The sequence below is a fragment of the Aureobasidium namibiae genome (genome assembly GCF_000721765.1).
Source record: "Aureobasidium namibiae CBS 147.97 unplaced genomic scaffold scaffold_23, whole genome shotgun sequence".
NCBI lineage: Eukaryota > Fungi > Ascomycota > Dothideomycetes > Dothideales > Saccotheciaceae > Aureobasidium > Aureobasidium namibiae.
In genome coordinates, this window is record NW_013581186.1 from 200,104 (window position 1) to 226,163 (window position 26,060).

General features: G+C 50.7%; 10 protein-coding genes across 10 annotated transcripts; 4 read left to right on the forward strand and 6 right to left on the reverse strand.

Annotated features, from left to right (window-relative positions):
• Positions 1-449: 449 nt before the first annotated feature.
• Positions 450-2,083, reverse strand: M436DRAFT_57101 (ATP-dependent DNA helicase; the record flags this gene model as incomplete). Its single annotated transcript, XM_013567674.1, has 4 exons — positions 450-1,691; positions 1,746-1,780; positions 1,833-1,951; positions 2,007-2,083. 4 exons carry the CDS (start codon positions 2,081-2,083, stop codon positions 450-452), a joined length of 1,473 nt encoding a protein of 490 aa, XP_013423128.1.
• Positions 2,084-2,560: 477 nt separating this feature from the next.
• M436DRAFT_57184 (uncharacterized protein) lies at positions 2,561-4,345 on the reverse strand (the record flags this gene model as incomplete). The annotated part of the gene is made up of 1 exon (XM_013567691.1): positions 2,561-4,345. The coding sequence occupies one exon, from the start codon at positions 4,343-4,345 to the stop codon at positions 2,561-2,563; it is 1,785 nt and encodes a 594-aa protein (XP_013423145.1).
• A 341-nt stretch (positions 4,346-4,686) lies between these two features.
• On the forward strand, positions 4,687-6,100 carry M436DRAFT_57107 (mitochondrial ribosomal protein; the record flags this gene model as incomplete). The annotated part of the gene is made up of 3 exons (XM_013567675.1): positions 4,687-5,063; positions 5,116-5,149; positions 5,714-6,100. 3 exons carry the CDS (start codon positions 4,687-4,689, stop codon positions 6,098-6,100), a joined length of 798 nt encoding a protein of 265 aa, XP_013423129.1.
• A 540-nt stretch (positions 6,101-6,640) lies between these two features.
• Positions 6,641-7,265, reverse strand: M436DRAFT_57136 (Endosulfine-domain-containing protein; the record flags this gene model as incomplete). Its single annotated transcript, XM_013567683.1, has 3 exons — positions 6,641-7,018; positions 7,092-7,175; positions 7,230-7,265. The coding sequence occupies 3 exons, from the start codon at positions 7,263-7,265 to the stop codon at positions 6,641-6,643; spliced, it is 498 nt and encodes a 165-aa protein (XP_013423137.1).
• Positions 7,266-8,599: 1,334 nt separating this feature from the next.
• M436DRAFT_57348 (DUF431 domain-containing protein) lies at positions 8,600-9,327 on the forward strand (the record flags this gene model as incomplete). Its single annotated transcript, XM_013567714.1, has 3 exons — positions 8,600-8,933; positions 8,987-9,216; positions 9,271-9,327. The coding sequence occupies 3 exons, from the start codon at positions 8,600-8,602 to the stop codon at positions 9,325-9,327; spliced, it is 621 nt and encodes a 206-aa protein (XP_013423168.1).
• Positions 9,328-9,847: 520 nt separating this feature from the next.
• On the forward strand, positions 9,848-11,701 carry M436DRAFT_57082 (uncharacterized protein; the record flags this gene model as incomplete). The annotated part of the gene is made up of 4 exons (XM_013567668.1): positions 9,848-9,938; positions 10,054-10,411; positions 10,470-10,782; positions 10,841-11,701. 4 exons carry the CDS (start codon positions 9,848-9,850, stop codon positions 11,699-11,701), a joined length of 1,623 nt encoding a protein of 540 aa, XP_013423122.1.
• Positions 11,702-13,036: 1,335 nt separating this feature from the next.
• On the reverse strand, positions 13,037-16,075 carry M436DRAFT_57064 (BRO1-domain-containing protein; the record flags this gene model as incomplete). Its single annotated transcript, XM_013567663.1, has 3 exons — positions 13,037-14,110; positions 14,164-15,745; positions 15,801-16,075. 3 exons carry the CDS (start codon positions 16,073-16,075, stop codon positions 13,037-13,039), a joined length of 2,931 nt encoding a protein of 976 aa, XP_013423117.1.
• Positions 16,076-16,620: 545 nt separating this feature from the next.
• On the reverse strand, positions 16,621-18,281 carry M436DRAFT_57119 (uncharacterized protein; the record flags this gene model as incomplete). Its single annotated transcript, XM_013567680.1, has 2 exons — positions 16,621-18,033; positions 18,096-18,281. 2 exons carry the CDS (start codon positions 18,279-18,281, stop codon positions 16,621-16,623), a joined length of 1,599 nt encoding a protein of 532 aa, XP_013423134.1.
• Positions 18,282-18,817: 536 nt separating this feature from the next.
• Positions 18,818-19,444, reverse strand: M436DRAFT_85925 (uncharacterized protein; the record flags this gene model as incomplete). Its single annotated transcript, XM_013567758.1, has 3 exons — positions 18,818-18,864; positions 18,929-19,199; positions 19,265-19,444. 3 exons carry the CDS (start codon positions 19,442-19,444, stop codon positions 18,818-18,820), a joined length of 498 nt encoding a protein of 165 aa, XP_013423212.1.
• Positions 19,445-21,117: 1,673 nt separating this feature from the next.
• Positions 21,118-23,856, forward strand: M436DRAFT_76546 (uncharacterized protein; the record flags this gene model as incomplete). Its single annotated transcript, XM_013567759.1, has 6 exons — positions 21,118-21,129; positions 21,966-22,010; positions 22,064-22,294; positions 22,345-22,456; positions 22,511-23,578; positions 23,663-23,856. The coding sequence occupies 6 exons, from the start codon at positions 21,118-21,120 to the stop codon at positions 23,854-23,856; spliced, it is 1,662 nt and encodes a 553-aa protein (XP_013423213.1).
• Between the last annotated feature and the right edge of the window lie 2,204 nt (positions 23,857-26,060).

Here is a 26,060-nt window from a genome sequence, read left to right on the forward strand (position 1 = left end):
ATCTCTGCGCTTCGGTCCGAGGACCTCGAAACTCAGCTCTCCACGAAGGAGCGCGTGGAGAAATGTGGAGACGGGCAGCCACTTCGGCAAGACGGACCGTAACTCCTAAGAGGACAATGTCCTGGCTAAAATAGCACCAGTTGAACTGCCGATCTCATCAGATGCAACTTCATCGAGATGTGGTAGGCAGCGAACTACGAGCTGTAAGAAACAGTGGTATTGCAGGGTTCCCAGTAAACATGCTGTTTCGATCAGAGCTAAGAGCCCTGGTATTGGTTCATCAACAGACAAACCAAGAGTCATCGTGAACATATGAGCATCTTATCTTTCGATAAAAGTGTGCTTTAAAAGTTATTAGACTCTATCCTTCCCTTTCTCTTCATTTTCGTCCCATTCAGCGAAGTTCCCTTGCCAACAGTCCTAGTCTACCTGCCCTCGCGAGCACGCTCCTAGTCGTACTCGTCGTATGAATAAGACTGTCTTTGTGTCAAACACCACTCCTCGCTCGCCAATCCATTATTCTTCCTAATCTCCAGCCCTTTCTGATCCTTGCAGTGATCGCAAGCATAGTTGCACGGCACCACAGTCTTGTCTCCGAAGTACTCCGCAACCATCCTGTGTCTACAGACTCCTGTTGCTTCGCAGTACTTGGTCAGATACAGCAAGGAGTTGGCACGACCATTGCTATCGGGATGCGTATTCATGTTATCGTAGTCCGTGTTGCGGCCTCTGCTCATCTCTTGCCGCATCTTTTGCTCTTGGGCTCTGGCCAGCATGTTTGCACCGCGATCGCGATCTTCGCGCGAATAGTAGACTATGCAGAGTGAGGCTTTTCCATCTCTGCCTGCACGACCTGCTTCTTGATAGTAGCCTTCGAAAGACTTGGCAATCTGCCAATGCACTACGAAACGGACGTTGTCTTTGTCAATGCCCATACCAAAAGCAGTGGTGGCCACGATGACATCGTAGCCTTCTCGGTTAGCTACCCAGCCGGACAGATGGTCGTCTTTCTGCTCGTTGCTTAGCCCAGCGTGATATGGCTTGGCACCAATGCCATCGTTGGTCAGACGTTCAGCCAGTATCTCGCAGTCTCGGCGATATAGGGTATAGATGATGCCCGGTACGTTGGTTGATCGTTCATTACGAGCAGCCAGTTCTGCAGCACGTTCTGGGCTTCTACGTCGAGCATGAGCGGCTTTGATCCATGCGAGGAAATCGTCATAGTGGTCTTCATCGTCTGATTTGTACCGAACTTCGTAATGTAAGTTTGGCCGGCTGGTGGTCATGGTGAAGTGTTTCAGGTTACGCTTGTCGAGCTCCAGAGTTGCGATGATGTCGTCTCGCACCCGCTGTGTAGCAGTGGCAGTGCAGCAAATCATTGGCACATCTGGGAACTCTTGCTTGAAGAAATTGAGGTCTTTGAAACTCGGGCGAAAATCGTGACCCCATTCAGAAATGCAATGTGCTTCGTCAATTGCAATCCGGGCGAGCTCTTTCTGTGCGTGGACCACTCGTAGAACGCGACGGAAGTGGTCTTGGGCGCAGAACTCAGGAGTGACGTATAGAAGTCTGGTTTGAGGGTGACCAGTCTTTAGATCGGCCATGATAGCATCCTTGACGGTCTTGGGTACAGTGCTATTGATAGTAGCGACTTGAATGTTTGCTGCACGCAGGGCAGCGACCTGGTTATTCTGTAGGACAGTCAATGGAAGACATAAACCGAAGAGATCATGTAGAGCACATACCATGAGTGCAAGAAGAGGTGATACGACGACCGTGACTGAGTCATATTAATACATGGGTTTCATCCACTTGATGTGATCTTTGCTTACTTCCGTAGTCGATGCATGCTGGCAGCTGAAAGCATAAACTTTTGCCAAACGAAGTGGCGGCTTGGAGAAAGACATCATTGCCATCTAGAGCAGCTTCAATGACTTCGCGTTGTATAGGTCTAAATTCGGTTTGGTTAGATCCGCCGAAAAAGAGAGATAGAAATGAAAACTGACCTGAATGAGGGCTTCCCGAAAACTTGTCGAAGAGTAAACTCAAGATCAGGCTTACTGCGCTGTCTTTGCACAGGCATTTTTGTGTTGATCGAAGGCTTGTGTTGGACGAGAACAGTTGGAGGAGGCGATTGATGTGCTTTCGCAAGGCTTCAACCAGATGGCAAGATAGGCAGCACTGTGTTGACAAACAATCCCAACATCCTAGTCAATATTCCGTGCCCGTGATCTTTGACGCGTCACAAGGCTTCTTGGTAAGTGAACTCAAACAAAATCAGGAAGGAGAAGGTCAAGAGGATGATCAGGCAAGAGCGGCCTGCAACACGCGCTGGCGCACGGACAATCTTGATATACCATTTCCAAATCAGGAACGAATTCCACACACTAACTATCGAGGTAGTAGGTAGGATATGTTGGACAACTCTTTGACAGTCCGATGATACGAGATGCCTTCTTATACATTTCCTCAAATCTTGTTAAAAATTCTTCTTTGGTTCTTAAAATTCGTTTGTACATGAATGGTTACATATGGTGTTACAATCTCTCCTGATGAGTGCTCAAGATCTAACCAAGCTGTATTCCAGCTTCAAGTTTACATGCTCTTCGTCTTCCTCGCTCGGTCTCCAGACTTCTTTAATTTCCTGCCACACTTTTCTTGTGTTCTCTGGGCCAGTGACCTTGTGATACGCCATGAGGACAATTTGAACCATGGAGACACTGAGGTAGCAGCCTCTATCTTCCTCAGACATCCAATCACCGTGGTTCTGTTCGATTTCTTTGTCTCGCTCAGCGAATTGACAGAAAACCTCCCAAAAACTGTCTAGCTTCTTCTTGTTCCAGGAAGAGTAACGAATGCCTCCGTGAATGCTGAAGCCTCGTATGATCTGGTAGAAGATGGACCCATGGATAGTGTGGCCAAGTTGTTGCATCTCATCAAGCAGTGCGCTGATACGATCTATGTTACCAGACTCGCGGGCATGGTATTTGATCAGCAAGCGGTAGGTGTGCAGATTTGGTGTGATTGGAGTGACGTTCTGCACGACAACACGTCTTTCTGGATCCTTGCGAAGTGTCTGCCCTGCCCGATCTAGAACTTTGCCCAGGTGGCGCTGAGCTTTCCACCCTTTGAACTTTGCGATAGGGGTATTTTCTGCACCGAGAGCTTTCATTTTCTCAAAAATGTATTCCGCCGCGGATGGCTCGCCAGCATTGATCAGACTCGCGATCACGCAGTTCAAGACTACCGTGTCAATGATCTCACCGGCATCCACAAAGTCCTGGTAGGCCCTTCTCACAGCAGCACCGTCGCGCTTGAGGCCATGACAATAGATGATGTTGGTGCGAAAATAGCGATTGGGCTCAATCTCTCGCTGCAACATCTCTTTGACCACAATATCGGCAAGGGCGAACTTGCCTGCTTTGGTGGCGACATCGAACAGAATACTGAAGGTGGTAGCACTGCTTGTAATGCCAGCTTCTTTCTCCATGCGCAACCAGATCTGGGTGGTAGTATCGACTTGGACATCACCAACTTTGCGAAGATAGCGACCTGCGAAACTCATGGCGCTATTCCACTCCGGCCGGGTCATGGGCACGTCTGCAGTCAACATATCATCGACGACACTGAGGTAGCGCTGCATTGTCCGTTCATCTTTGAACTCGACGATGGCCAGGCGATGCATCAACGAGCGAATAGTCTGATTTTGGAGATATTGCGGCCGCGGTTGTGGTATGGCCTTGTATGAATTGTAGAGTGAGGTGTTCGACGTGCTCTCGTTTTGTAGAAGGAGGTTGAGATAGTCAATGGCTTCCTGATCGGGAAGCGATTGGGCAACCAGGGGCTCCCTGAAGGATATCTGGTGGGAAGAGTGAACAGGGGCGCTCGGTGAGGGATCCTGGTGAGAGTCCCTGTTCGGAGGGGCGTCTTCTTGGTAGCCTTCATAATCGTATTGATCGACGATGGCACGCAGCTTGTGGCGTGAAAGGTGAATGGGTGCGGGATGGGAAGCTTCGGCGGACAAGAGCTCGACAGCAGATGTCTGCGGTGGCCGTTGCGTAGATGTGGATGTGGTAAAGCGGGCGGAGCGGGTGGATGGAGAGGTCTTGGATTGAGAGGGTCGATTTGTGGTAGTAGATGATTGACGGGCATGTTTTCGACACAGGCTCGCACGCGAGAGAGCTTCGAGGAAAAGAGATTCGGCAGACTCGGGGGTCAGAGTGCGCGAGGCAGGAGGTACGGGACGCCTGGAGAGGATGTGAAGGTCGCGGCGATGGCGAGGAGAGTCTTTGTCGAAGGGATTGGCGGTGGACAGGTGGTTACGGCGAGGACACAGGGCCGTCATGACCGAGGCCGTGGTGGGCTTCTTGTGCAGAGAGGAACCGCTCTGGGTGCGGGAGAAGGAGCCAAAGAGGGACATGAAGCGGCGAGCATTGTGTCAGACGAGCAATCGACATTCCCCGAGCATAGCAGTCAGTACATTCGGCACAAGTTGGCCTCTGTTGATACTCGAAAACTAAAAGTCCGCGACTTTCAGCATTACCGCACGCTTCGACCGCCCGCTGATTGGCTGCCGCACCTTCTTCTTCTCCGCTTCCGCCAAGATCTCTCCCGCTTCGCGCTGGAATCTCGAATTATTCATGGAAGGAGCGACTGTTGATTGACCTGCCACACAAGACGCCAGCCATGGGTCGGTACAACTTTGCGCCTCAGCGAGTACACCAGGCTGCCACACGTCTTCTCCAGGCCCGCGAAACCGGCAGGGCTACCATTGCCTCTCAGCCTCCTCCGCCGTGGTACACTGTCATCGGCAACCTGCCGCCATCAGAACGTCTCGTGCGTCCACCATTGCAACCCGCCCAGCGCAAGGGCAGGAAGGCCAGCAAGCTCTTCCAGCCTGTCAAACTTCAATATCCGGAGGACCAACTCAGACTCGACTTCTTTGGCGATCACCCATGGGAATTGGCAAGACCTAGACAGATCCTCGAAGATGACGGCAAGGATTACCAAAAGTTCGACTGGAGCCAGCTAGATCAGCCCACCAAGCAGGTCGACGGAGAGAGGTGTGCACATCTCATCAAGACACACAAGTGCGCACTTGCTGACCATCTATAGTCTTGTGCAGAGACAAGCATGGCTCATGGGCCTGGTCCGCCATGAACTCGACTTCTCCGCCGGCCCACAAATGCTCGACTACCTACGCTCCGACCATTTCCACGAGAGCCTTCAACCCCTGTTCAAAGACGAGTATGCCGTCGATCTGCACACCAGCCAGCTGCCGTCAAGGACCGAATACACCGACGTCGATGCCAACGTTCCCGTCAATCTCTACCTGACATACCACCCCAAATACCCCCATCAATTCAAGGATGCCGTCAAGCACTTGAACCAGGTCCTTGCTGCACAAAACCTCGACACATCCTCCATCAACAAGCGCTCCTTCAGTATCGCCCTCATAAACTCCGATGCCATCGCAGAATCACTACGAAACATCGACCTCGCAGCCATCGGCAAGCAACACAACATCAACTTGACCGTCCAGCCCGAGTCCACCATCAAGCCCTTCGCCGAAACCCCTTTCAACGTCGTGCCCATCTCCTTTTCCTACTACCGCAATGCGTCCGCAAACGTCGCTGGTCTTCTCTCCACCCTCGCCGCCACCCTCAACCTCAAGACCACCGACATGCTTACTCCCACTCTCCCAACCGCAGAGCCAGACACATACCCGGCTTACACCAAGGCAGGTGCCTACGACAAGGCCCGCAAGGAGTTCTATGAGGTCCGCCACACACAGGAGATTGAGCGCCGCGTTGCTCGCGAGGAAGCCCTCTGGACCGGTGCTGAGTTTGGGCCTTCGCCATTGACTGTCGGTATGGAGCTCGAGGACCAGAAATACGAAGAGTGGCGCGAGTGGGCTGCCAAGGAGATCATGGCCTACAAGCAGCTCTCGGGCTCCTCAGGCAGTGCTCTTGATCAAGATTCTCCTCTGGATCCCGTTCTTGATGCGGATGTCTTGTCTGCTATGGAAGAGGTGGAGCCTAGTGTTCCCGGCAGCAAGAGGGGTCAGACTGCTCAAGGTGGCGCCTTTGTCCACGCATGAGCAAGTGTAAATTTCAAATGTAAACCGAAAGGGAGTTTCATGTATAGCTAAAGCTTTTCCTGTCTTTTGAGAGACATCACATATGTATTATCACGTCACATTTCATAACGCAGACCAAAGAGAAGAAATTGGAATATGTCTGGAAAAAGACAATTCATTACCCAATCGAAATAGATACACCGAAGAGAAGGTCGTAACGAGCGAACAAAGAAAGAGAGAGCATGGCATAAACGTACAGACAAAGACAAAAAGTGCTGTGCGGATGGCGGATCAAACACCTCCTGGAGTCAATAGGACAATCAGAAGGAGTGGTGGAGTATTGAGAAGACAAAAACACAAAAAGACAACAATGTGGGCTGATAAAACAAACTCCTGCAATCCCTGTCCGTCCAACGCCTGTTCCTGGCCTGGACTCTTATCTGCACCACCTTGGACAGACTCTGTCATCCTATCACGCCGTGTCTTGTCGCCAATTTCCACAGTCAGAGTCTCGAGTGTAGACTCCCAAACCCGTGGGTCAAAGGCGCAAACAGACATGTCCTATTGACGAATGGGCACAGCGTCACTCTCGGACGAAGGCGAAAGACCCGACGACACAGAAGCAGCCTGAGCACGCTTCTCCATCGCACTCTTGATTTCTCCATCCTGGTCGTCGACACTCATGCCCCTCTGTAGGATACTGCCTTCCTTGACAGGGCTGCCTGACACGTAGGAGGAGTGGCTTTGGGTGGGCTGCAAGTTGAGACCAGGGTTGCCGTTGGGGTTGCCGGGGGTCTGGGTGCTCGGTGATGAGGAGAGGTGGGGGATGGTGTCTGGTGAGGGGTGTTCGACGCCGATGCTGGTGACGCCGACGTCGCCTGCCTTGCCGGCTTTGCTGAGGGCGTAGTCGCCGCTGTCGAAGTATTTGCGCTCTTGGCCCTGTTTTGTTTGTCGCGTGTGTGAGTTGTTTGCGATACCAAAAAGATGGGAGATGGGGAAAAGAGGGTTGTACCTTGAGCTTGTTCTGCAGCAGGTTCTTCTTGTCGGGGAGCTTGCCGTACATGCGGAATAGACGCTGCTCGTCTGGTGACATGGCCTGTGTGGATATGATGAGTCGGGAGGTGCATTTGGCAACAGAGGGAGATCTCACGTTGATGTCGACCTTGTTGTTCTGGTGGGGGTTCATGATGGGCGGGCTTGTCGCAAAGGTGCTTCGACCTTGTTGTCTTGCGGAAGATGGGTAGAGGGTCGGTCTTTGCCAGGAGAAATTGAAGTCGCGTTTCTGACTGTACGCAAGCTTGATTCGCAGAGGAGAGAAATGCGATTGGTGGTAGATGCAAAAGATTGGGGTCGGACACTCTTTAGATCGGGGCTTTGTTCACCAGGGTGATGTCGTCGTTTTGCTTGACTAAGCCCGGCTCTTGCGTGCGAAAGCTGGGGTTCTCGGGTTCGGGACAAAGGGGACTCTTGATCTGATACGAGCAAAGAGCTGCTTTTGTTCTTTTGCTTGTCGTTGTTCCTTGGGAGAGAGAGAGAAAGGCCTTTCCAATGTCAATCGCTTCGGTCAAAAGGCGGCCGCAACGTGTGAAACGTATGACGAAACACTTTTGACGCACGTTCCGGTGTTCACTGCTGCCCTTGCTTCTGCTTGCGGTTTCGTGCTTGCTGCTGGGAAGCTTTGAGCTCGTGCTTGGCAAGCAATTGACTTGTTCTTTTGAATGTTCAGTGGATCGAAGAGGTTTGGGCGACTTGCGATAAGAGCAGTGAGGTTTTGAAAGAGGGGTTATGGTACGTACGAAGAGCTCCCTAGCTTGTGTTATCGTCTCTTCCGTGCCTTTCTACAACGTTTTGCCCAGCCCTTTCACTTGAGCTCTGATCCTTTCTTCGTTCGTTTGTGGTCATGCAGCACCTCATCCTTGGCTAAGCTCTATGGCTCGTTCAGGAGCCTGGTTGAAGCTCTCCTTGGGCCACAGTGTGTCTGGGACTAGATAATGAGGAATGCCTTCGCCTCAATGAGTATAGACTGTTATACAATCCTTCTCATTATTGTGGTTCTTTTTGTTCAATGACCGGAGCATAAGCCTAGCTTGCTGCGGCTGCATGCTGCAAGCTCCCCCACGCGAGGACTTCGCTATATAGCACAGCTGGTCTGCTATTAGACGTATGATTGCTCGGCCTCTCCAATGATTGGCCATGTGTTGTGTAACAAATTCGCGCCGCTGCTTTTCTATTCCCCCACGATGCTTGTTCCTCTCCGCAGAAACCACGTCAGTCTCGGCTTCGCGTCAAAAGTTTTGGAAAATCACTGAAAGCAATTGCTGTGTTCATCCTCCCAACGACGACCAATACTCTCATCCCACTCTTACCATATCAACATCAAAGAGTTCTCTCACTCTCTCTATCTTCTTTGTCAACACCTGGAAGTGAAAACCCGCAAGAATCGAGTACCAGATCGTAAGTCTGCAACAAAACTCGAGCATGCAAAAGTTATGATAAGAGCATATCTGATCAATGTAGAATATGTCCGGTAACAAGACCTTCATTGTCGAGCATCTCGACCCTGAGCTCGAGCAATGGTCAGCTCTCGAGTACAAGTGTATCGCTAGAGAGACTGCCGCTTCAGGCTCCCAATTCTTCCTCACGTCTGTTCCTACCTCGCTCCAACTACCCGAGTCGCTCAAGAATGTCTCTGAGTTGAAAGTTGAGCACCGAGGTATCGAGGAAATCTACGCAGACAAGAAGGACCGCGTCTGCCTGCTTGATCCTGCAGCAACCAAGGAACTCAGCCCTGAGGACGGCGACAACTTCGATATCTTCCTGTTCGGAGGTATTCTTGGAGACGACCCACCAAGAGGTATGCTACAACACCTTTACCTGGGTGTAATCCAGTGTCTAATGTCTTGATAGATCGTACCTCAGAACTTCGCAAGAAGGGCTACCAAGGCCGTCGTTTGGGACCCGTACAGATGACTACCGACACAGCAGTGCGCACCACCAGAATCGTTGTCCAAGATCACATCGAGCTGGAAAACATCAAATACGTCGACCACCCCGAGATCAAAGTCGACGAGCATGAGAGCACCGAGATGCCTTTCCGTTATGTGCTTGACAAGGATGGCAAGCCCATCTTCCCTGATGTACGTGAACTGTTCTTACGCGATATCTTTGTCACATACTGATAAGAATTATAGGGCATGATCGATCTAATCAAGAAGGATTCTGAGCGTGGTATTGATGATCTTCTGTAGGGGGACCACTTGTGATATCTGGTTTATCCTGTTCCTCGCTTGCACCTTCCCAATGTGCATAGTCAAGATCGCATTTTAAAGATTTGATTTTCCCCATAGTCAATGATGGAGAAAGTCATGAAGGAAATTTCTACCGGCGCAAGGAACAATCTCGAGAAAAGTGGACATGCTAAACTTCTCGTATCTCAACAAGCACAGTTTAACAGAACTTTTAACCTTTCGCATCACGAAGCCTTTGTTTCTTTGACTTTATGTACCACTGCAAGATTCGAGTTCTCTTCATCCGAAGTTCGAATGCTTCCATGTCTCCCATATTCACAGTCTGATTCACTATTCCAAGTTTCCAGTGAGATACACAATCAGTACTCAAGGTCAGTCCATTCAGTCGGACCTGGTTCCTCTGGAGGAACGAACGTCTTGGCAAATTAGTCTCGTTCGAGCCAGCCGCTCCCGCAGATCTGGTTGCATGGACGAACCTCACTCCGCGATGCGCCCGTTCTAAACTGCTGGCAATCGTGTCATGTTTGCTAATTTTGAGCTTTCTTCCGGCGGATTGGTTGCAGCGGACGTCAAGCCCAAGCGTACGCGTACAGATCTGGGCTGTCTACCATGTACGTATCTGCCCCATTACCTCACACGATCTCACGGGCCTGTTCGGATCAGTTGCCATATTGCGGGGCGATTATATCTCATGTGTACTCTCGGGCTAACACCATTTAATATCAGGTCGGAGAAAGAAAAAGAAGTGTGATCTTGCGAAGCCGGAGTGTGTGCGCTGTCGGAAGAGCACTGGAACTGTTGTCTGCGAGTGGCCAGCACATGCATCGTCGCTGGGTTCCGAAGATGGCGGTAGATACCAGCCGCGTCTTGATGTCGATTCCAGACGGGATCATACCCAAATGTCGATAGAATCCGGATCTCCGTCTCGAACTACAATGGTACTCCGGAATGCTGGACGCAAGAGCAATCATGGTACCCTTCCTCGAAATACCTGGGAATATGGATGGGAGGCACCCTCACCGCAGAACAGCATAGAGAATTGTATCACTATCAGTCTCCCGCCCGGAGTCAACAAGGTATCTCCGTAAGTGCTTTGTATCTTGATTACGCAGATCTGGAAGTGATGGGACTAACAGTCCCAGCAACATGACGTCTAGTCAATTGATCCATGTCACGACTGCGTTCGACAAGGCCATCATTTCGCCAGATAATGGCAGTCTTGATCAACCAGCATCACAACTCTGTCTGCCGTTATGTCTAGAGAACTCTTCGCTCATGCATGCCTGGCTGTCCTGCGGGACAGCGTTCGTGAACAAAGCTCAGCCGGGAGGTATCCAGAAGGCACTTGTTCATTACCAACAAGCGGTCAAGGGCCTTGCCACTGCTCTGACCGAGACTGGGTTGACCCAGCCGGAATGGAAAGTTGCAGCGACACTTCTATTACATACATTTGAGGTGAGCGGTTCTCTGCTTCCAGAGTACTGGTTATTTAAGCTAATCCATTGTCGAACAGTCGATGAGTCCAAGAACCGATGAACCTGCTAGCATGCGAATAGCTCATCTCAACGGCGCTCACAACCTAGTTCGCACAGGCATGATGAACAAGCCACCAACATCGATGCATCAAGTCCTACTTCTCGAAGCCTATTCTTTCCGTACGGTCCACAACAGGCTCTTCCAACCTGCTCCTACACTGCCCTACGACTACCTCGAAAAGTTGTATGGGACTATGTGTCTTCCAGGCAGTCCTCGGCAAGACATGTATACGTCATGGCGCAAGTGTCCTTGGGTGGGCATGTGCGCGCCTCTCTTCGACATGGGTTTCAAATTGTGTTGGCTCAGAGACAGACTACCACTCCAAGGCAAAGATCTGATCGACGCAATCTCACTCTCGAACGCCATCATGGCTTGGCGAGCACCAGTCGAAGCTCCAGAAGATCTGTTCGATGTTGACTCCGGCACTGCAGATACATTCATGATGAAGAATCTGCTCTCAGCCAAGGCATGGTACTACGGATGTCAATTTCTCTCTCACAAACTGTTGAATCCCATGAATGGTCCTTTCGATCCGGAGCTCATTGCTATATCCAGACAAAGCCACAAAGTATTCCAGCAGATGGATCTCTTACGAGGCGCATCTGCGCTTCTCCTGTGGCCGATTTTCTTGCTTGGGACAGGTGCTGTAACACCCGCTGACCAGACAGCGTTCACCAACGCTATTGTATCGTGCGCCCCGAGATCAGGTCCGGGCACTATTCAACGAACTACGCAACTACTGCATTGGGCTTGGGCGCCAGATACCGAGCTCGAAGCGGGGTTCCTGGGCTCGGACATTATCCTTCGAACAGATATCCTCAGAAAGTTCTTCATGTGAGGAACAATCTTTCGGCCGTTTGTGGCCCTTCCATGAAAATTCCGTACGATCATGTTAGGACATGACTATCTGCTCTTGACGTGATCGCTGAAGAGCTCGCCTCATCACGGTCCGATTCCATCCACCAAACGGAGTTCCCAAGCTCAATTGTACATCATACAGCCGATTGCATGAGCTCCTTTGCCATGGACAACCTCGATCGTAAATCTTATGCGACGTAATCTACCTGCAGCATACAATCATGCATATGCAGAGCTCTTATCTGTACATCAGCTACAGCCAAGAAGCCAGCAGAGCACCATCAGCAGAGCACCATCAGCAGAGCACCATCAGCAGAGCACCATCAGCAGAGCCCATGAGCAGGATGTTTGCCCACTCCAACGCAGCGTCGGGATACAACCAAGCATCCATCGCCCAGTGCGGGAATTTGCTGATCTAGAGCCAACTACTAATCAGAGGTCCACTGCTCTCCATACCATCGGCCAGCGCCTTTTGGCTGGCTGCCTTCGGAAGGCGTCCGACTTGCGTTTGTTCGGAGTGATGAACCGTTTATATCCTTTTGCCCGCGAAACACCCGTCGATGATCCAAAATCTTGCAAACGAGAATCCTTTTTTTCGCTCGAAGGCCGCAGACCAGAGTTAGTCAGCATATCACCTCGTTGTGCCAAAAGAAAAGTCCCCAGAGGTCCGCGTTTTTTGATCAAAAAATCCGTCGATAAGAAAAGAAAAAAGATTTCGCAAAGCTCGAGAAAAGAAAAGAATTGGTCAAAACTGCAATGCAATGCGAATCCAAAAACAAAAACCCGTCCGTCATCAACGATTTTCAGACCTGCTTTGAGAAGAGGAAAAAGAGGAAAAAGAGGAAAAAAGCGTTTTCCCGATCCCTACGTCAATCAGATCCATGGTGCATAATGCAGAGAAGTACCGGAATGAAAGCACTTTTTTTTTCCTCTCGCAGACCATTAAATCATCATCGCAAAAAAAAAGAAGATGATTGGGGATGCCAATCTCTCATTAGTCCTCGTTTGCCCTGTTACACAGCCTTTATTCCAACTACCCGAGCTCATCGCTTCGACGGTTCATGATATTGGTTGAAGGCGAGCTCTAACCAATTACGAAAACAGAAGAGTGAACATGTAAAGCACGTGTCGCAATAGACGGATGATGGTGTTTAGACTTGTGTATAACGAATATTACGGATTCCGGAAGTGTGATTGATAAACTCATGATAATCGAGCTATCCGATCAACTTGCAAAAATGTACAAAGAACACTTCTAGTCTCTACACCTTTGCCCTGACCCTTGCTTCTCTCCACATCCACTCCATATCAACCCTTACTTCCAAGCACCCAACCCAGCCCAAGGATCAGCCTGCCCCTGCCCCTGCTGTTGCGAATGCTGCTGCTGTTGCTGCTGACCATACCCCTGCTGTTGCCCATACTGCTGATGCGGCGGCGGGCCCGGAGGCGGAGGCGGCGGCACATAGCCATGCGGCAACATATTCTGCTGTTGTTGTCCCATCTGCTGTTGTTGTCCGTATTGCTGATTCTGGTTTGGCGGAGGAGAAAAGTATTGGTTTTGAGGTGCAGCGACTGGTGGGGAGTTGGGCATGCCGTAGGAAGTTGGTTTGTAGGAATAGCTTTGTTGTGGTTGTTGGGAATGCTGTTGATGCTGCTGTTGGTAGGATTGCTGGGGTGGTTGCTGGTGTTGAGGTTGTTGGTGTTGAGCGTAGTTTTGTTGTTGTTGTTGATGCTGCATGTAGGGTGATGGTGTGGGTTGCATGCCATAGCCTGAAGTCACTGGTGGTGAGGCGGCAGGGTTGTAGTTGTTGTACGAGTGCTGTTGTTGCGGTTGCATAGGTCTTGCAGGAGGCTGTGGTTGCTGTTGTTGATGCGGCGAAGATGATGGGTTCATGGACATACGATTCATCATCTCCTTGAGACGCTGCTGCTCTCTATCCGCGCCCCCACCTGATGAAGCCTTACCACTTTCGATCTGGTTAAGAAGCTGGCTTCCTTCTGCCTTGCGGTTGCCAACAAAGCCTTCGACGTTCTTGTACAGACTGTCGACTGTATCTTTCATCTCAGAGTAGAAATTCTTGGCGCGCTCAAGGCCAGCTTGCAGATCCATGAGTGCTTGATGCACCTTCTTATACTTGGACATGACAGTGCCACGTTGACGCGAGAAGGCTTCATATTTGTTTTGCTCTTGACGAACGCGCTTGTCCGACAGCAAATCACTGTAAGTGCGAGTGAGCTCCTTCATCAAGCTGTGTTGCTTGTGTTGAGCTTGCAGTAGTCGCTGTTGGTGCGGTCGGAACTTCTCGAGTTCGGTCTTGAAGAGCTGATTCTCCTGAGACATGGCCTTCTTGTTCAAGATCAGAACGCTCGAAATGTCATCGTTGTGAACCTGAATCGGGGATTAGCACGTAATTCTATCGATGAGGCCTCAGACAGACGAACCTTTTCTTTCAAATCCTTGAGCACCTTCTCACGCTCCCTCTTGATCAGAGTCAACTTCTTCAGCAAATCCTCGACAGCGGCTATCTGCTCAGATACGCTCGCCTTGTCATCATCATCAATGTCATCAATCAGGTTGCCTTCTGCCGCTGGACTCTTCGCGCCGGTCTTTCTTGCGGCGCCAACCTTGATCATGGCGCGTTGGTAAAGGACGTCTGCTTCGTCAGTCTCGCCAGCAGAGCGCATCTCTTCCATATCCGATTCGTGCTGTCTAAAAGAGCTATACAGCTGCACATCACTCATGCTCGCCTCTTCGACTGCACTACGGTAGTTGCGGATATCGCTGCGAAGCGTCGTGGTAAGGCGCGAGCTAGGTTGCTGGGTCCATTCGGCGCCGTACTTGTTCCTCATCTTCTCGCAAACACTCTCTTCCATGTCTAAGCTTTTCTGACACTGGTCGAGTATGCCATGGATGCTAGACTTGCTAGAGTCGAGTTGCTCAAAGTCTTGGGCAAACGGAGCATGGCCGACAAAGTCTTCGCACCACTTGCGGAAATCAGAATCAACAGCCATGTCTTGATCCAAGCCTCCCTTGAGGATATTCAGACTGTTGGGCAATTTGAGATAATCGAGTGAAGCGGCCATCTCGTCGTTGGCAATTTCGACGCGCTCGCTTTCTGCACGTACGAGTTTAGCCTTCTCCTCATCGTACATACTGGCAGACTCTGTGACGGCCATGGGAACAATTTTTTGGAAAATGTCGGGACCAACAATGCGATGAATATCCTGGCCTTGATACAACTCGCTCACTGGGATGGGCTTGGCCGCCGGAAGCTTTGGAATGGCAGGAAGAGCAGCCTCGGCGGGAGTGGACTGATGGTAGATGAAGTCGTTGTCCTTGTTGAATTGCTGCAGCTTTTCGTCGCATGCGGTCAGATGAGTCTTGGCCATGTTTGAGAGGATAGAAGCAGTATCCCCTGCCAGGTTGGAAGAAGCAGGAATGGAAGAAGGGAACGAGTTTGCGACCTTTGCAGCTTCGCGGGCAAGATTGATGGCGATTTCCAGACGAGTGATGGCGATACCGTGGGAATTGGCATCATCATCAGCAAGGGCCTGATAGTAGTGGGCGAGCGAGGTCATGTAATGTGTCTTGAACTGGACAAGAATCAACCAGACGCGCTCGAAGATGGCCTTGGCGACGTTCTCCTGTACACCTTCGAGTGCCTGGGTGTACAAGTATGCAGCCTGACTGGCGAGCTTAGCCATGAGGCCAACCTTCTTGCCATCGGCGATTTGCTTCTCCAAAAAGACCTCCTGGCCTTGGGCGAGCATGACGGCAATGAGGGTCTTGACTGTGTCTCTGCTCAAATCGGTCGAGGGAGCGTGTAGGAAGTTCTCATTGATGTAGGTGAACATGCCGGCCGAAGCCTGGAACGAGTGGTAGGCAACCTTAAGCATGGTTTCCTGGTTGCGGTCCTGGTGGGCGGCGTGGCAGGAGAGGACGGCCGAGATGTTGAAGATGATGGAAGCTTTCTCATAGGCGAGCGAATATTGCGAGGTGGGTTTGTGTGTAAAGGCGTCGAACCTGCAGAGGTCATGGTCAGTAGGGTATACCCATGTCTTAGTAGGCAGAGACGGACCAGGTAAAGGAGATCTTGATATGATTTTCATCGACAGGGAAGCGCAAGTCCAACAGTTCCAGCTGACCGTAGTAGCGGTAGAGCAGGTCTCTCCCAGCAGCCGAGTCCTTGCCGGCGCCTCGCATGTCCTGGCGGAGACGGTTCAGGGCGGCGCATTCGTCGGCATAGCGTTCCGGGTCGTCGCCGTAGGTGGTGCGGATGTATTGCTTGAGCGGAGCTATCCAGTCTATCTCGTTTGTCACCTTGAGCGGGCATGACAGCATTGGTGTTTGCATCATCTTGTCGTGGTTGTGTGGCTATGTGGCCGCTATAGCATGGCTACGCGGGTGGGGTTGATCGCGCTTGCTGCAGTGGCTGCTGTTGTTGCTGCCTGGAGTTTGGTTTGGTTTCCGAGTCTTCGTTGTCGGTCTCGGATCCTAGTTGTTTACGCGGCAGCGAGTAGATTGCGCAAATATGAACTCGAGTGGATGTGTGTGTGTGTGTGTGTGCAAGAGATGCAGCTAGATGGCTAATCAATCACGGCCGCCAGCTGCAACTCCTCCGATGCCCAATCGTCATGCTCCCGCCCGCTTTGACGCTCGCCCTACTAACATCAATCTGACACACCCGCAGACACCACTCTATACAATCTACAGTCAACCATCAAACGGCACTCGTCTCGAGAGGAGAGTCTATCTGTCTATTCTCTGTCTGTTGTTACATTCCTCTAGTCAAAATGTACCACTCCACCCGAGCTTCCTTCGCGCTCAAATGCTCCAACCCAATCGCTATAATATACATGATTTGTACAATTCTCTTACATGTCGTCCCCTCTTCTTCTTTAGCTTGATCCAGACTTCTTCTTGTCGTCCTCTTCTTGCTTCTTGGCGTCTTCGTTCTCCTTCAGGTGGTCGTGCTGGTGTGTAAGTCTGTGCCATGCTGACTTGAGAAATCCTTCGTTCTTGTGCAAGTCTTCTTCGCTCGTTGCTGTATCTTTCTTGGCGTCCTCTGCCATCTTTCCGAGGTTCATCACGCGCTTGGCCGTCTTGTCGCTCATCTCGTCTGCGAGCATTTCGACAATCGTCCTCTGGTTGACACTGAGATACTTGGGCATCTGCACCTTATACTCAACCCGTAGATCTCCGTTGTTGCCGCGTCGACTGTTCAATTTCCTCATACCCATGCCAGAAAGTGTGATGCGGTCGCCGGTTGCTGTGCCTGTCGCGACCTTGACCTTGACTTCGCCATCCAGCGTAGGGATGGGGATCTCTCCTCCGAGAATTGCTGTCGTGAGCGGTATCGATGCTGTGTAGAGTACGTCTGACCCATTGCGGCTGAACTTTGGATCGGGTGCGACTCGAACAAAGACATACAAGTCGCCATTCGCCGTTCGTGCCTTGGGGTTGGCGGCCTGACCTGTCGGTGGGAAGTCTCCTTCTTGTGACACACGCATTCTCATGCCATCCTCGATACCTCCAGGAATGTCGATTGACACGGTTCTCTTTTCACGGACTGCACCCTCTCCCTTGCAGCTTCCGCAAGCACCATTTTTGGGAATGGTCTGACCTTGACCTCCGCATGCTCCACAAGTGCTTGCCATCTGGAAGCCACCCTGCATAAAGTGTACCCGTTGACCAGAGCCATCGCAACTCTTACACGTCGATCTTGACTGACCCTTCTTCAAGCCATTCCCTTCACAAGTTTTGCACTTGACCAGAGGGTTGATGTGGATGTCCTTGGTAATGCCTTTGGCTGCGTCGAGGAAAGAGATGTTGGTCTGAACCTCGATGTTCTCTCCGACCAGAATCTCTTCCTGGAATGGCGAGGCTCTTCCGCGACCTCTTCTCGCACCTCCTCCACCAAACGCACTGAATAGATCCTCGAAGTTGATGTCGCCAAAGCCCTGAGCACCTCCAGCACCACCGCCTCCGAAGCCTCCAAATCCGCCGAAACCGCCACCAGCAAAAGGATTGCCTCCAGCGCCGGCGCCGGGATTGAAGCCTCCACTCTGGTCGAAAGCGGCAGAGCCGTAGGTATCGTATGCTTCCTTCTTCTTGGGGTCGGAGAGAGTCTCATAGGCGGCCTGGGCTTCGGCGAACTTTTCCTTGGCACCAGCGTCCTTGTTGGTGTCGGGGTGGTATTTCTTGGCCAAACCGTAGTAGGCCTTCTTGATTTCTCCAGTAGAAGCAGATTTGTTTACTCCGAGAGCGGCATAGGGGTCCTTGGCCAGCGTCGGAGCAGTGGCGTGGAAGGTCTACGGGTTCGATCGTGTTAGCCATCAGTGGGTCGGCAATAGCAGTATGTCGTAATACTTACCCTGGCTTGAGAAGGTCGACGGGGCACATGGCGGGCAGATCTGGTCGAGGGAGCAGTGTGTAGTTGTCTGGATTGGAGAGTCGACTGCGAACGTTCGGGATAGACTTGACAAGACGGCCTCGATGCAGCGAGGATACGGAGCGGGGCGGCCGCCTTGGGAAGCAAGCCTGGAGCGGCCAGACTCATGGCGATTGTGCTGACTTGTGCTTGTGCGAAACGTCGGTGTTGCGACAAGAGGCTGAAGGAAGTCGACAGTGATTAGGATCAATTGGTGGTCTCGCGGAGAGATGCTCGCGGTACGGAAACTTTTGGGCATGCGGCAGCGCGAAACATGTCAAGTCGGCTTGGCAGTGGTCAGCGCATGCCCGCCGATGCCCACCGAACCTTCGAGATGCTTGTCACAAGAATTCCACCGCTATGACCGGCACCGGGGAACCCTGATGGCTAGTGTTTTCGTTTGCAAACATGTTCAAAGCTGATATTCTGTTCCTTGGGTATTCTATTCGTGCTGGTCTCGTCAGAATGCAAGCCAATCCTCACTATCCTCCGGCTATAAAGTCCTCCACCTGTTATTATCCGGCAGCAAGCAAAAACGCCAAAAACTCCGCATGGTGATGATGATGGTGATGCCGCCTGGTCCTGTTCGTTCAATCTATCATATATGGTATATCCAAAAGACGCCGTTCTTCGTTCATATGCTGTCTGACACGTGAGGTCTTGCTTCACTTGTTACTTTTGTTGGGTGCCGATCGAAGTCGGAACGCCTTGTCTGAAGAGTATTCGCGTCAGCACTCTGGGAAAAAAAATGAAGCACTTTGCACGGCAAGACATACCCTGATTGCGGACTTTGTACAGCAGATCGACCATAACGTCAATCTCATTGACAGCCGCATCGTTGAAGTTTTTCCTCACAGCCAAGGCGAGTTGTTCTTTGGGCACCTTCCTCTTTGCTTTGCGCCGTGCCATGGTCGGCGACTGTCTGCCAATGCCCGGGTTGCTGAGCAGGAACTGGTTGCGTATCGAGTTGAATGCCGAAGGTGTTTCCATGCGATGTGCGGCGCGGTATTGCTGTAGCAGAGACAGGTCTTCTTGTGCCCATGTGAACTGTGCCTTCAGGTCAGCCTCTTTGTCTACCGACACAGCGTCTGAGCCCTGACGATGGCACTCACTCCGTTACTAGACGAGGCACTCTGTGTCCCGGTCGCGTCGTTCACGCTCTTTGCATCACGTAGGTTGCTCGTGCCGTTCGGGCGCTTATTCTTCGCGGCAGTGTGGTTGGTCTTTGAACTCGAGCCGTCGGATCTCGAGTCGTTGTCGTGATGCACGACGCGCGATCCTTTGGGAGGCATGGTGTCGTTCGTTGTTCAAAGATTCGAGGGTAGTATACACGTCGTCGGCGAGGTCAGGTGCATGTTTGGTCGGCGGTGATCACCATAAGGTATCCACTCGGTTGTTGCGCCGCAGACACCAGAACATGACTGCACTTTTCTGAACCAGTGACGCAATTGGCGGGCCGTGCTTGAACCCTTCTCCATCCTGCCGCCTCGGCTCTCGCTCTGCGCCATCTCCGACATTTAATTGCAACGAAGATAAATAGAATCAAATCTTGACGTGCTTGCTTCATTCTTCTCCATAACTTGTGCTAATTCAATGGCTAGTTCCATTCTTACCACTCGTGTCCATTCTCCTATCACTTTTACATCCAATTTATCCATTGAGGTAGTTTCTGATAGCTCCTGTCGCTTCTGTTAGCTGCTGCCCAAGAACTTCATCAATCCCACTTGTCTTACCTTGCAACTTGTTGGTTCCTTCTCCCAACAAACTGGTAAGATTCTCAAGATCATCTCCTGCAGTGATTCCAAGCTTGCGTACAAAGTCCTTGGCTGCAGTCTCAATATCTCCGTACTCGCCCTCGGGCATCTCATCCTCGGGTCGTCCAAAGTATGCGTTAGATGAGATAGACTGGGCACCCTCGAACCCTTGCAGGCGAGACTTGGCTTCTTGTTGCGAGTTGGAGTCGAATGTGCCTCTTCCAAAGAATTCGTCCGATGAAATACCCTTCTGTGCTCCAAACTTTTGGCGAGCAAACTTCTCTGAGTCGTCTACAAAGATATGTGTCAGCTTCGTTTAACACACATGATCGCGTCATCTCTTACCCTCCGTTGCCCTAGTGGTGGAACCAAAGCCCATCTTCTTGGGCGCTGCGGCAGCGGGGGCACCACCGCCAACCTGACCGAAGCCAAGCTTGCGGACAGCCACGTTGAGTCCCTCCACTTCCTTTTCCTTAGTCTTTCCGGTTGCGCCAAATCCACCACCTGATCGGGGATTGACAGGCTGCGGGCTCACAATGCTCGAAGTGGAATCTGGTTGTGCTGAGGTGATCTGGGCCTCGACGGGAGTAGCTTCGGCGTCAGGGTCGTAGCCCAGTTTTGCAATTCTTTCAGCCTCCTCACGAGCCTTGCGCTCTGCTGCGTCGAAGTCAAGGGCTGCCGGGTCGACCTTCTTTGCTCCAAGCTTCTTCTTTGCGCCTAGGATGTTGGCCTTGCGAGGAGCGGCACCGCCCACAGCAGTCTTGCGAGCAGCTGAGGCGGGAATTGCGCGAGCGGTAGGTGCTGCAGGGGCTGCTGCGTCGGCGGTCAAGGGCGACTTTGGTCGTGCAGCTCCATTGGCGGGAGCGTTGAGGAAGGGTGAGTTGGTACGGTTGATGCCGGGTGTGCCGGTACGAGACGGAGGGTTGCTAGGACGCTTGATGGTGGGCTTGTCCCAAGAAGAGAAGAAGTCGTCGTCGTCGCCTGCAGGGGTGCTCGTGCCGCTTGCGCCGGCCTCGTCAGCAAGGTCGGTGATGATGACCTCGTCGGGGTATCTAGAGCTCGTCAATCTCTGTCGCAAGCTTTAGATGACAGCGGTCTTACAGCTTAGCATCAGCTTGGCACCTTCGTGTCAGCTCGTCCTTGTATTTGTTTGCGGCATTGGAAGTGTATTTTGTCTTTGGGTCTTTGCTGGCGAGAGCGGCAGAGCCACCATGGCTCTGGAAGTATTTGGTTGCAGACTCGTTACCGCCGACCTTGAAGGTGCGAAGCTGCTCCCATTGCCAGACTGGACGTGTGGTGTCAGTATAAGTGGGTGGGGGGGTATGCGGAGAGTCGGACTACGCACTGTCGAGGTTGGTGGAGCGAACGAAGGAGATGTGGACACCGAGGTTTCTGTGGTGGGCGGAGCAATCCAGGCAGAGATAGATGCCAAAGGGAACCGACGACCAAGTAGGGTTTTTGGCGCCGCAGTCGAAGCAGATCTGGATGGCGTCAATACTGTGGGACACGTCGAGTGTTTGGTGGTAGGCGGCGCACCTTGTTGGCCTGCTTCTGCTTCAACTTCTCAAAGATCTTCTGCGACTGCGTCTTGGTAGCAAGGGCGGCCATGTTGACGTCGGAATCTTTGAACAAACAGACAAGGGGCTACGTTGTAGCAGATCGAGTATTCTAGAGGTGAGAGTACCGTGCCCCTGTGTGGAAGAGGGTCCAACAAAGCCCAACGCTCGAATCGCCCATGAATCTGCACAGCTTGACTATTATTACATTTGTCTGATACTGTCTATTCGTTCTCTATTCGTCAGATCTCGTCTTGGACTGACTAACGCATCTGTCTCTAATGTCTGCCTCATCAATCGTCTTTCCTCGGGTCGTGTATCGAGGTTATCATGTAGCTCTCTCTCTCTCTCTCTCAGCATCCCGTATCAGCTGGCCACCTTCTCCGTCGTTGCCGCAAAAGCCGTCCGTCCTTACAGTCATCAGCGTCCTCACTCCTAAAACTTCTACCATGTACATACACTGCCAATTGGCAACCTGAACATATTGAGCTATGAACACCAAGCAGTCGAGTGTGTTTGTGAACGATCTTGGACAGGCTGCTGCGCTTGTAAGCTACTTTTGCAATGTCCACTATTTATCAGTCACTGACCATCTTCCAAGATAGCAAAGTCGTCTTGGGAACGTACCGTGTCCGCATGGCTCTATGTGCCTCTCGGTGTGACCTGTATTCTGGCCGTCTGCTTTGGTGTCCACTGTCTGATATCTCTGAGCTCGGTGTCGTTCCCTGCGTCTGTGGCTTGCATGATCGGTCTGTTCCTCATACTGGTCTTGCTCCAAGGTATACTAGGCGATCGCAAGACAAAACAAATTGTAGCCTTGATTGAAATTCCGGTGAGTTTGTTTTTGAGTTCTCGTTTCTGAGTTGTTCTTATTCTTATCAGTGCGGCTTCGCTTTACGATATATCAACATCTTCTTCTGTCCGGCGTTCGTTACCTTGCCTCTCAGTCCTGCCATAAGCGGTGTCGAAGTCGCAAAAATCATAGCCGTGTTTAGTCGGTGTCCCCCTCCCCCTCACGTTCCATCTGACTCCTGCTAACCCCGTGCAGTCATTGGATATGTCGCGGTTTTTGCTTTTACAGCATATATGGTCCGAGGTCTACAGCTCGCTCTCGGCACATCCAAGCGTGCCATGACAGAGCGAGCTGAAGAACTTGGGCGTGAAGATGACAACATTCCACTAACTCAGATGAGGCATGACTCGACCGCTAGCGAGTTGCCCGCTGTGCAATCGCTTTCAGCTCAGACTGCTCTGGACGAATCATCTACACCATCTCCTCCGAACGGGATCGCTGATATTCAAGCGCCTCTGAAGGCCATGAATCCAGACTCTGTGATTGGCACTGGTGGACCACCCGTGGCCAGTAACGCAACTATATCCTCAACCGTTGGCACATCAGTTCGTCACAACGCTGCACCTTTGACCCGTCCGCAACGCTGGGCTGCCTTTGTCAGCGTGAACTTTGACATGCTAACTTATGGCGCTCTGTTTCTCTTCGTTGGCATACCTATATACTATGGGGTCGGGTATGCTATGCCAGTCCAGCTGTCTCTTAACGTCGTCTTCTACTTTGCCGCCCTACGCCTACCTCCCAAATATAGGACATATCTGCATCCCGTTTTGGTCTCATCTGCATTCACCATCCTTGGAATCTGGATTCTTGCCCTCATCCGACGGAACAGTCTCGCGGACGGATTACACGCATACACAACAAGCACAAAATATACGCAACTTTGGGACAACGACCAAGGCCTTAAGCCTCCAGGAGCAGGAGACATGTTCGGCAGCGTCCTCGACGTCAGTATCGTGGCCTTGGCTCTTCCCATGTACAGATACAGGAACGAGCTCAAAGCTCGATTCGTGAGCATCATTGTGCCCAATGTGATTGTCTCAATCGGATCACTATTTGCGTATCCGGTGTTCTGTTACCACATTGGAATATCTGCGCCGCGCGGTCTGGCATTTGCATCTCGAAGTCTGACGCTTGCTCTGGCGACACCGGCTACCAATAACTTGGGTGGTGATCCGTTTACTATTGCGCCTCTGTGTATTTTCAGTGGCATAGCTGGTGTTATAGTAGGACCAATTGGTCTGGATCTGCTCAGGATTCCTAAAGGTATTTGCCCGTATCTTTCTCGGCCAACACACCAATGCACGAAAATGCAACGAGGATCATTCCAGCTGACTCTGTTGTTCTTAGATGATTACATCACTCGAGGCATAACCTTGGGAGCTAACAGCTCTGCTGTAGCGACAGCGCTACTCCTGACCACCGATCCTCGAGCGGCTGCTTTCTCAAGTCTGAGCATGGGATTGCTGGGAACTATCACAGTCGCACTTACTTCTGTGCCGCCTCTCGTCCACATCATCCGTAGTCTTGTAGGCTTGAGCTGAAGTACTGACGCAAATCAGTCCGACAGCAATTATCATTCTATCAGCTGCACCATATACACAAGTCGACAACAGATTAAGGCTATCATCAAAGTATTTTGCTTTGATTCGCGGTTGTTACGTGTCAGAAGTAGACACGATAAAGTCTATAGGCAGACAAGAAATCCCAGAAAGCCGTGAATCCCACGACTCTTGAAGGGAATGCAACATTTCTATCTTTGGCGAAATTATTTTGCATCCTTGATAGCGTGCTGGAAGCCTTGTACAAGGCAATATGCAGAGAAAAGTGCTGCATCCCTCCCTCGTTCTCTCCTCCAAAAAAAAAAAAGAAAAGAAAAAGAAAACGCATGTTCTGCAGATCGGTACCGATAAAAGCTGCACGATACTCTTGCACGTATGTTCAGGATTTCGGAAAAAGAATACTCAGCAACCAGGGTAGGAAGGAAAGTTGAGGTCTAGTCTTTTCTTCGGCATATAGTTCTTTTTACCTTCCTGAATTCCGATCTCGTTTTGGACAAAAGCTCAAACTCAAGCCTAAATGATCATGTCATGTTCTTGCAAATCTGGTTTGATGGGAACAGGATCGATTGAAGTACAAAACTATCGTGTGCTGTCTATCTACACCAATATGCTGTGCCTCTCGAGCAAATGCAACAAACACTATCTAAGTTTATACAATCAACGAGGCATCTCACCAAACACAAAGCTGCCTCTAATGGACAACAAACCCAAAAGTCTTTGTATGTCTCTCTCGAGAAGTAGGGAATCGTGTTCAATATATGAGACTTTTACATGTAAAAAAAAACAAAAAAACAAAGGTCGTTTATACATATCTACTATTACATCATAAACCTTCTCTACTTTTTTTCCTCTACTCTGCTTTTCCTGCAACAAAGGTCTATAATTCTCTGGTATAGTCATATTTCTATAGCTATAGTTCTTGGATAACGTAGTAAAGTGTTCGTCGTCTTCTCTTTCTCGTTGGGTTCGATATATGTGGAATATATGTGAGCGTGTTTGATTAACGAGACTTTACTAGTAGTTATTTCTATATCTTCATTGATGGGTATTCTATACTAGGGCAAGAAAGTTAATATAATCAAGACCAAACCCTTTTTGAGTCTTCTCATCTGCCAGTGTTCTAGTATTTTGAACTAGAATAGACGTTGCTCCAACAGAAACAGACTCTGTGTCTTAAGAAAACAGATGTCGCCAAAACAAGACGAATATGATTGCAGAAGATAGAAAACATGTAGGATACTTACACATGTGCTCTCCTGAAGAGGGCAAGTATGTCAAGACCTCTCCTCACCCCTAGTATATTTTGAAAAAGAAAGCTTGTTCTAAAGGTATGCATAAGCAGGAAGAGACTTGGGTATACGTGTCTAGTGCCTTGACGAAGAAACTCTTGACACATGAAGCGATACATTTCTATGACTAGACATATCAATGTGGCTTTTTTTCTATTGGTCAATCTTTGATGGACTCTTTACCATATGGTGGCAGCATTTGCTATACACTACCTGTCGCAACTGCGAATCAAGTTCTGTTTGGAGTTGCGGAAGTCTGGAACTTGAACATGCTTCCGGACTCAATTACCTTGCGAGAACAGAGGGCATCACACGAACTAAATCAATGTGTGTGGTATTGAAAATGGTATTCGCTCAAAGGAGAAAGGACTTTTGTGAGATGGTCTCGTCATCATGATTCCCAGCCAACACCTCTTGTTCTTGAGCCTGTTGACGCTGGATTCAGTTGGATGCTGTGTGGAAGCCACTCCACCATCTTCAGCATAGCTAGGGCAGCGCACAGAATCTTTAGTCACTAGAGCTTAGAGCAGATCCTACAGTATGCCTCTTACGCAACACGCAATACAAGCCCATTGTGCGTGCCCTGCGATCTGCGGATCAGATGCAGCATTGACTTATCACATCAGTGCAGATCTTAATGAACATGTTCATCCTGCGGATTGTAGCTACCTGCCATGACATGTTTGCGTCCGCTCGTCTGTAGACTGTAGCCTGTAGCGTACCGAATTGTCAATTACACTGATCGATTACAGTGGGATCTTCATGGTAGTCGAAGCGTGCTTCAGAGCTCTCCCGCTCTCGACCGTCTGACAATGCAGCTTGTGATTGTATGACCGAGACTTGATGTTCGAAGCGATGAGCAGGACATAAGACGGTCAATGTTATGGAGCGAGTCCG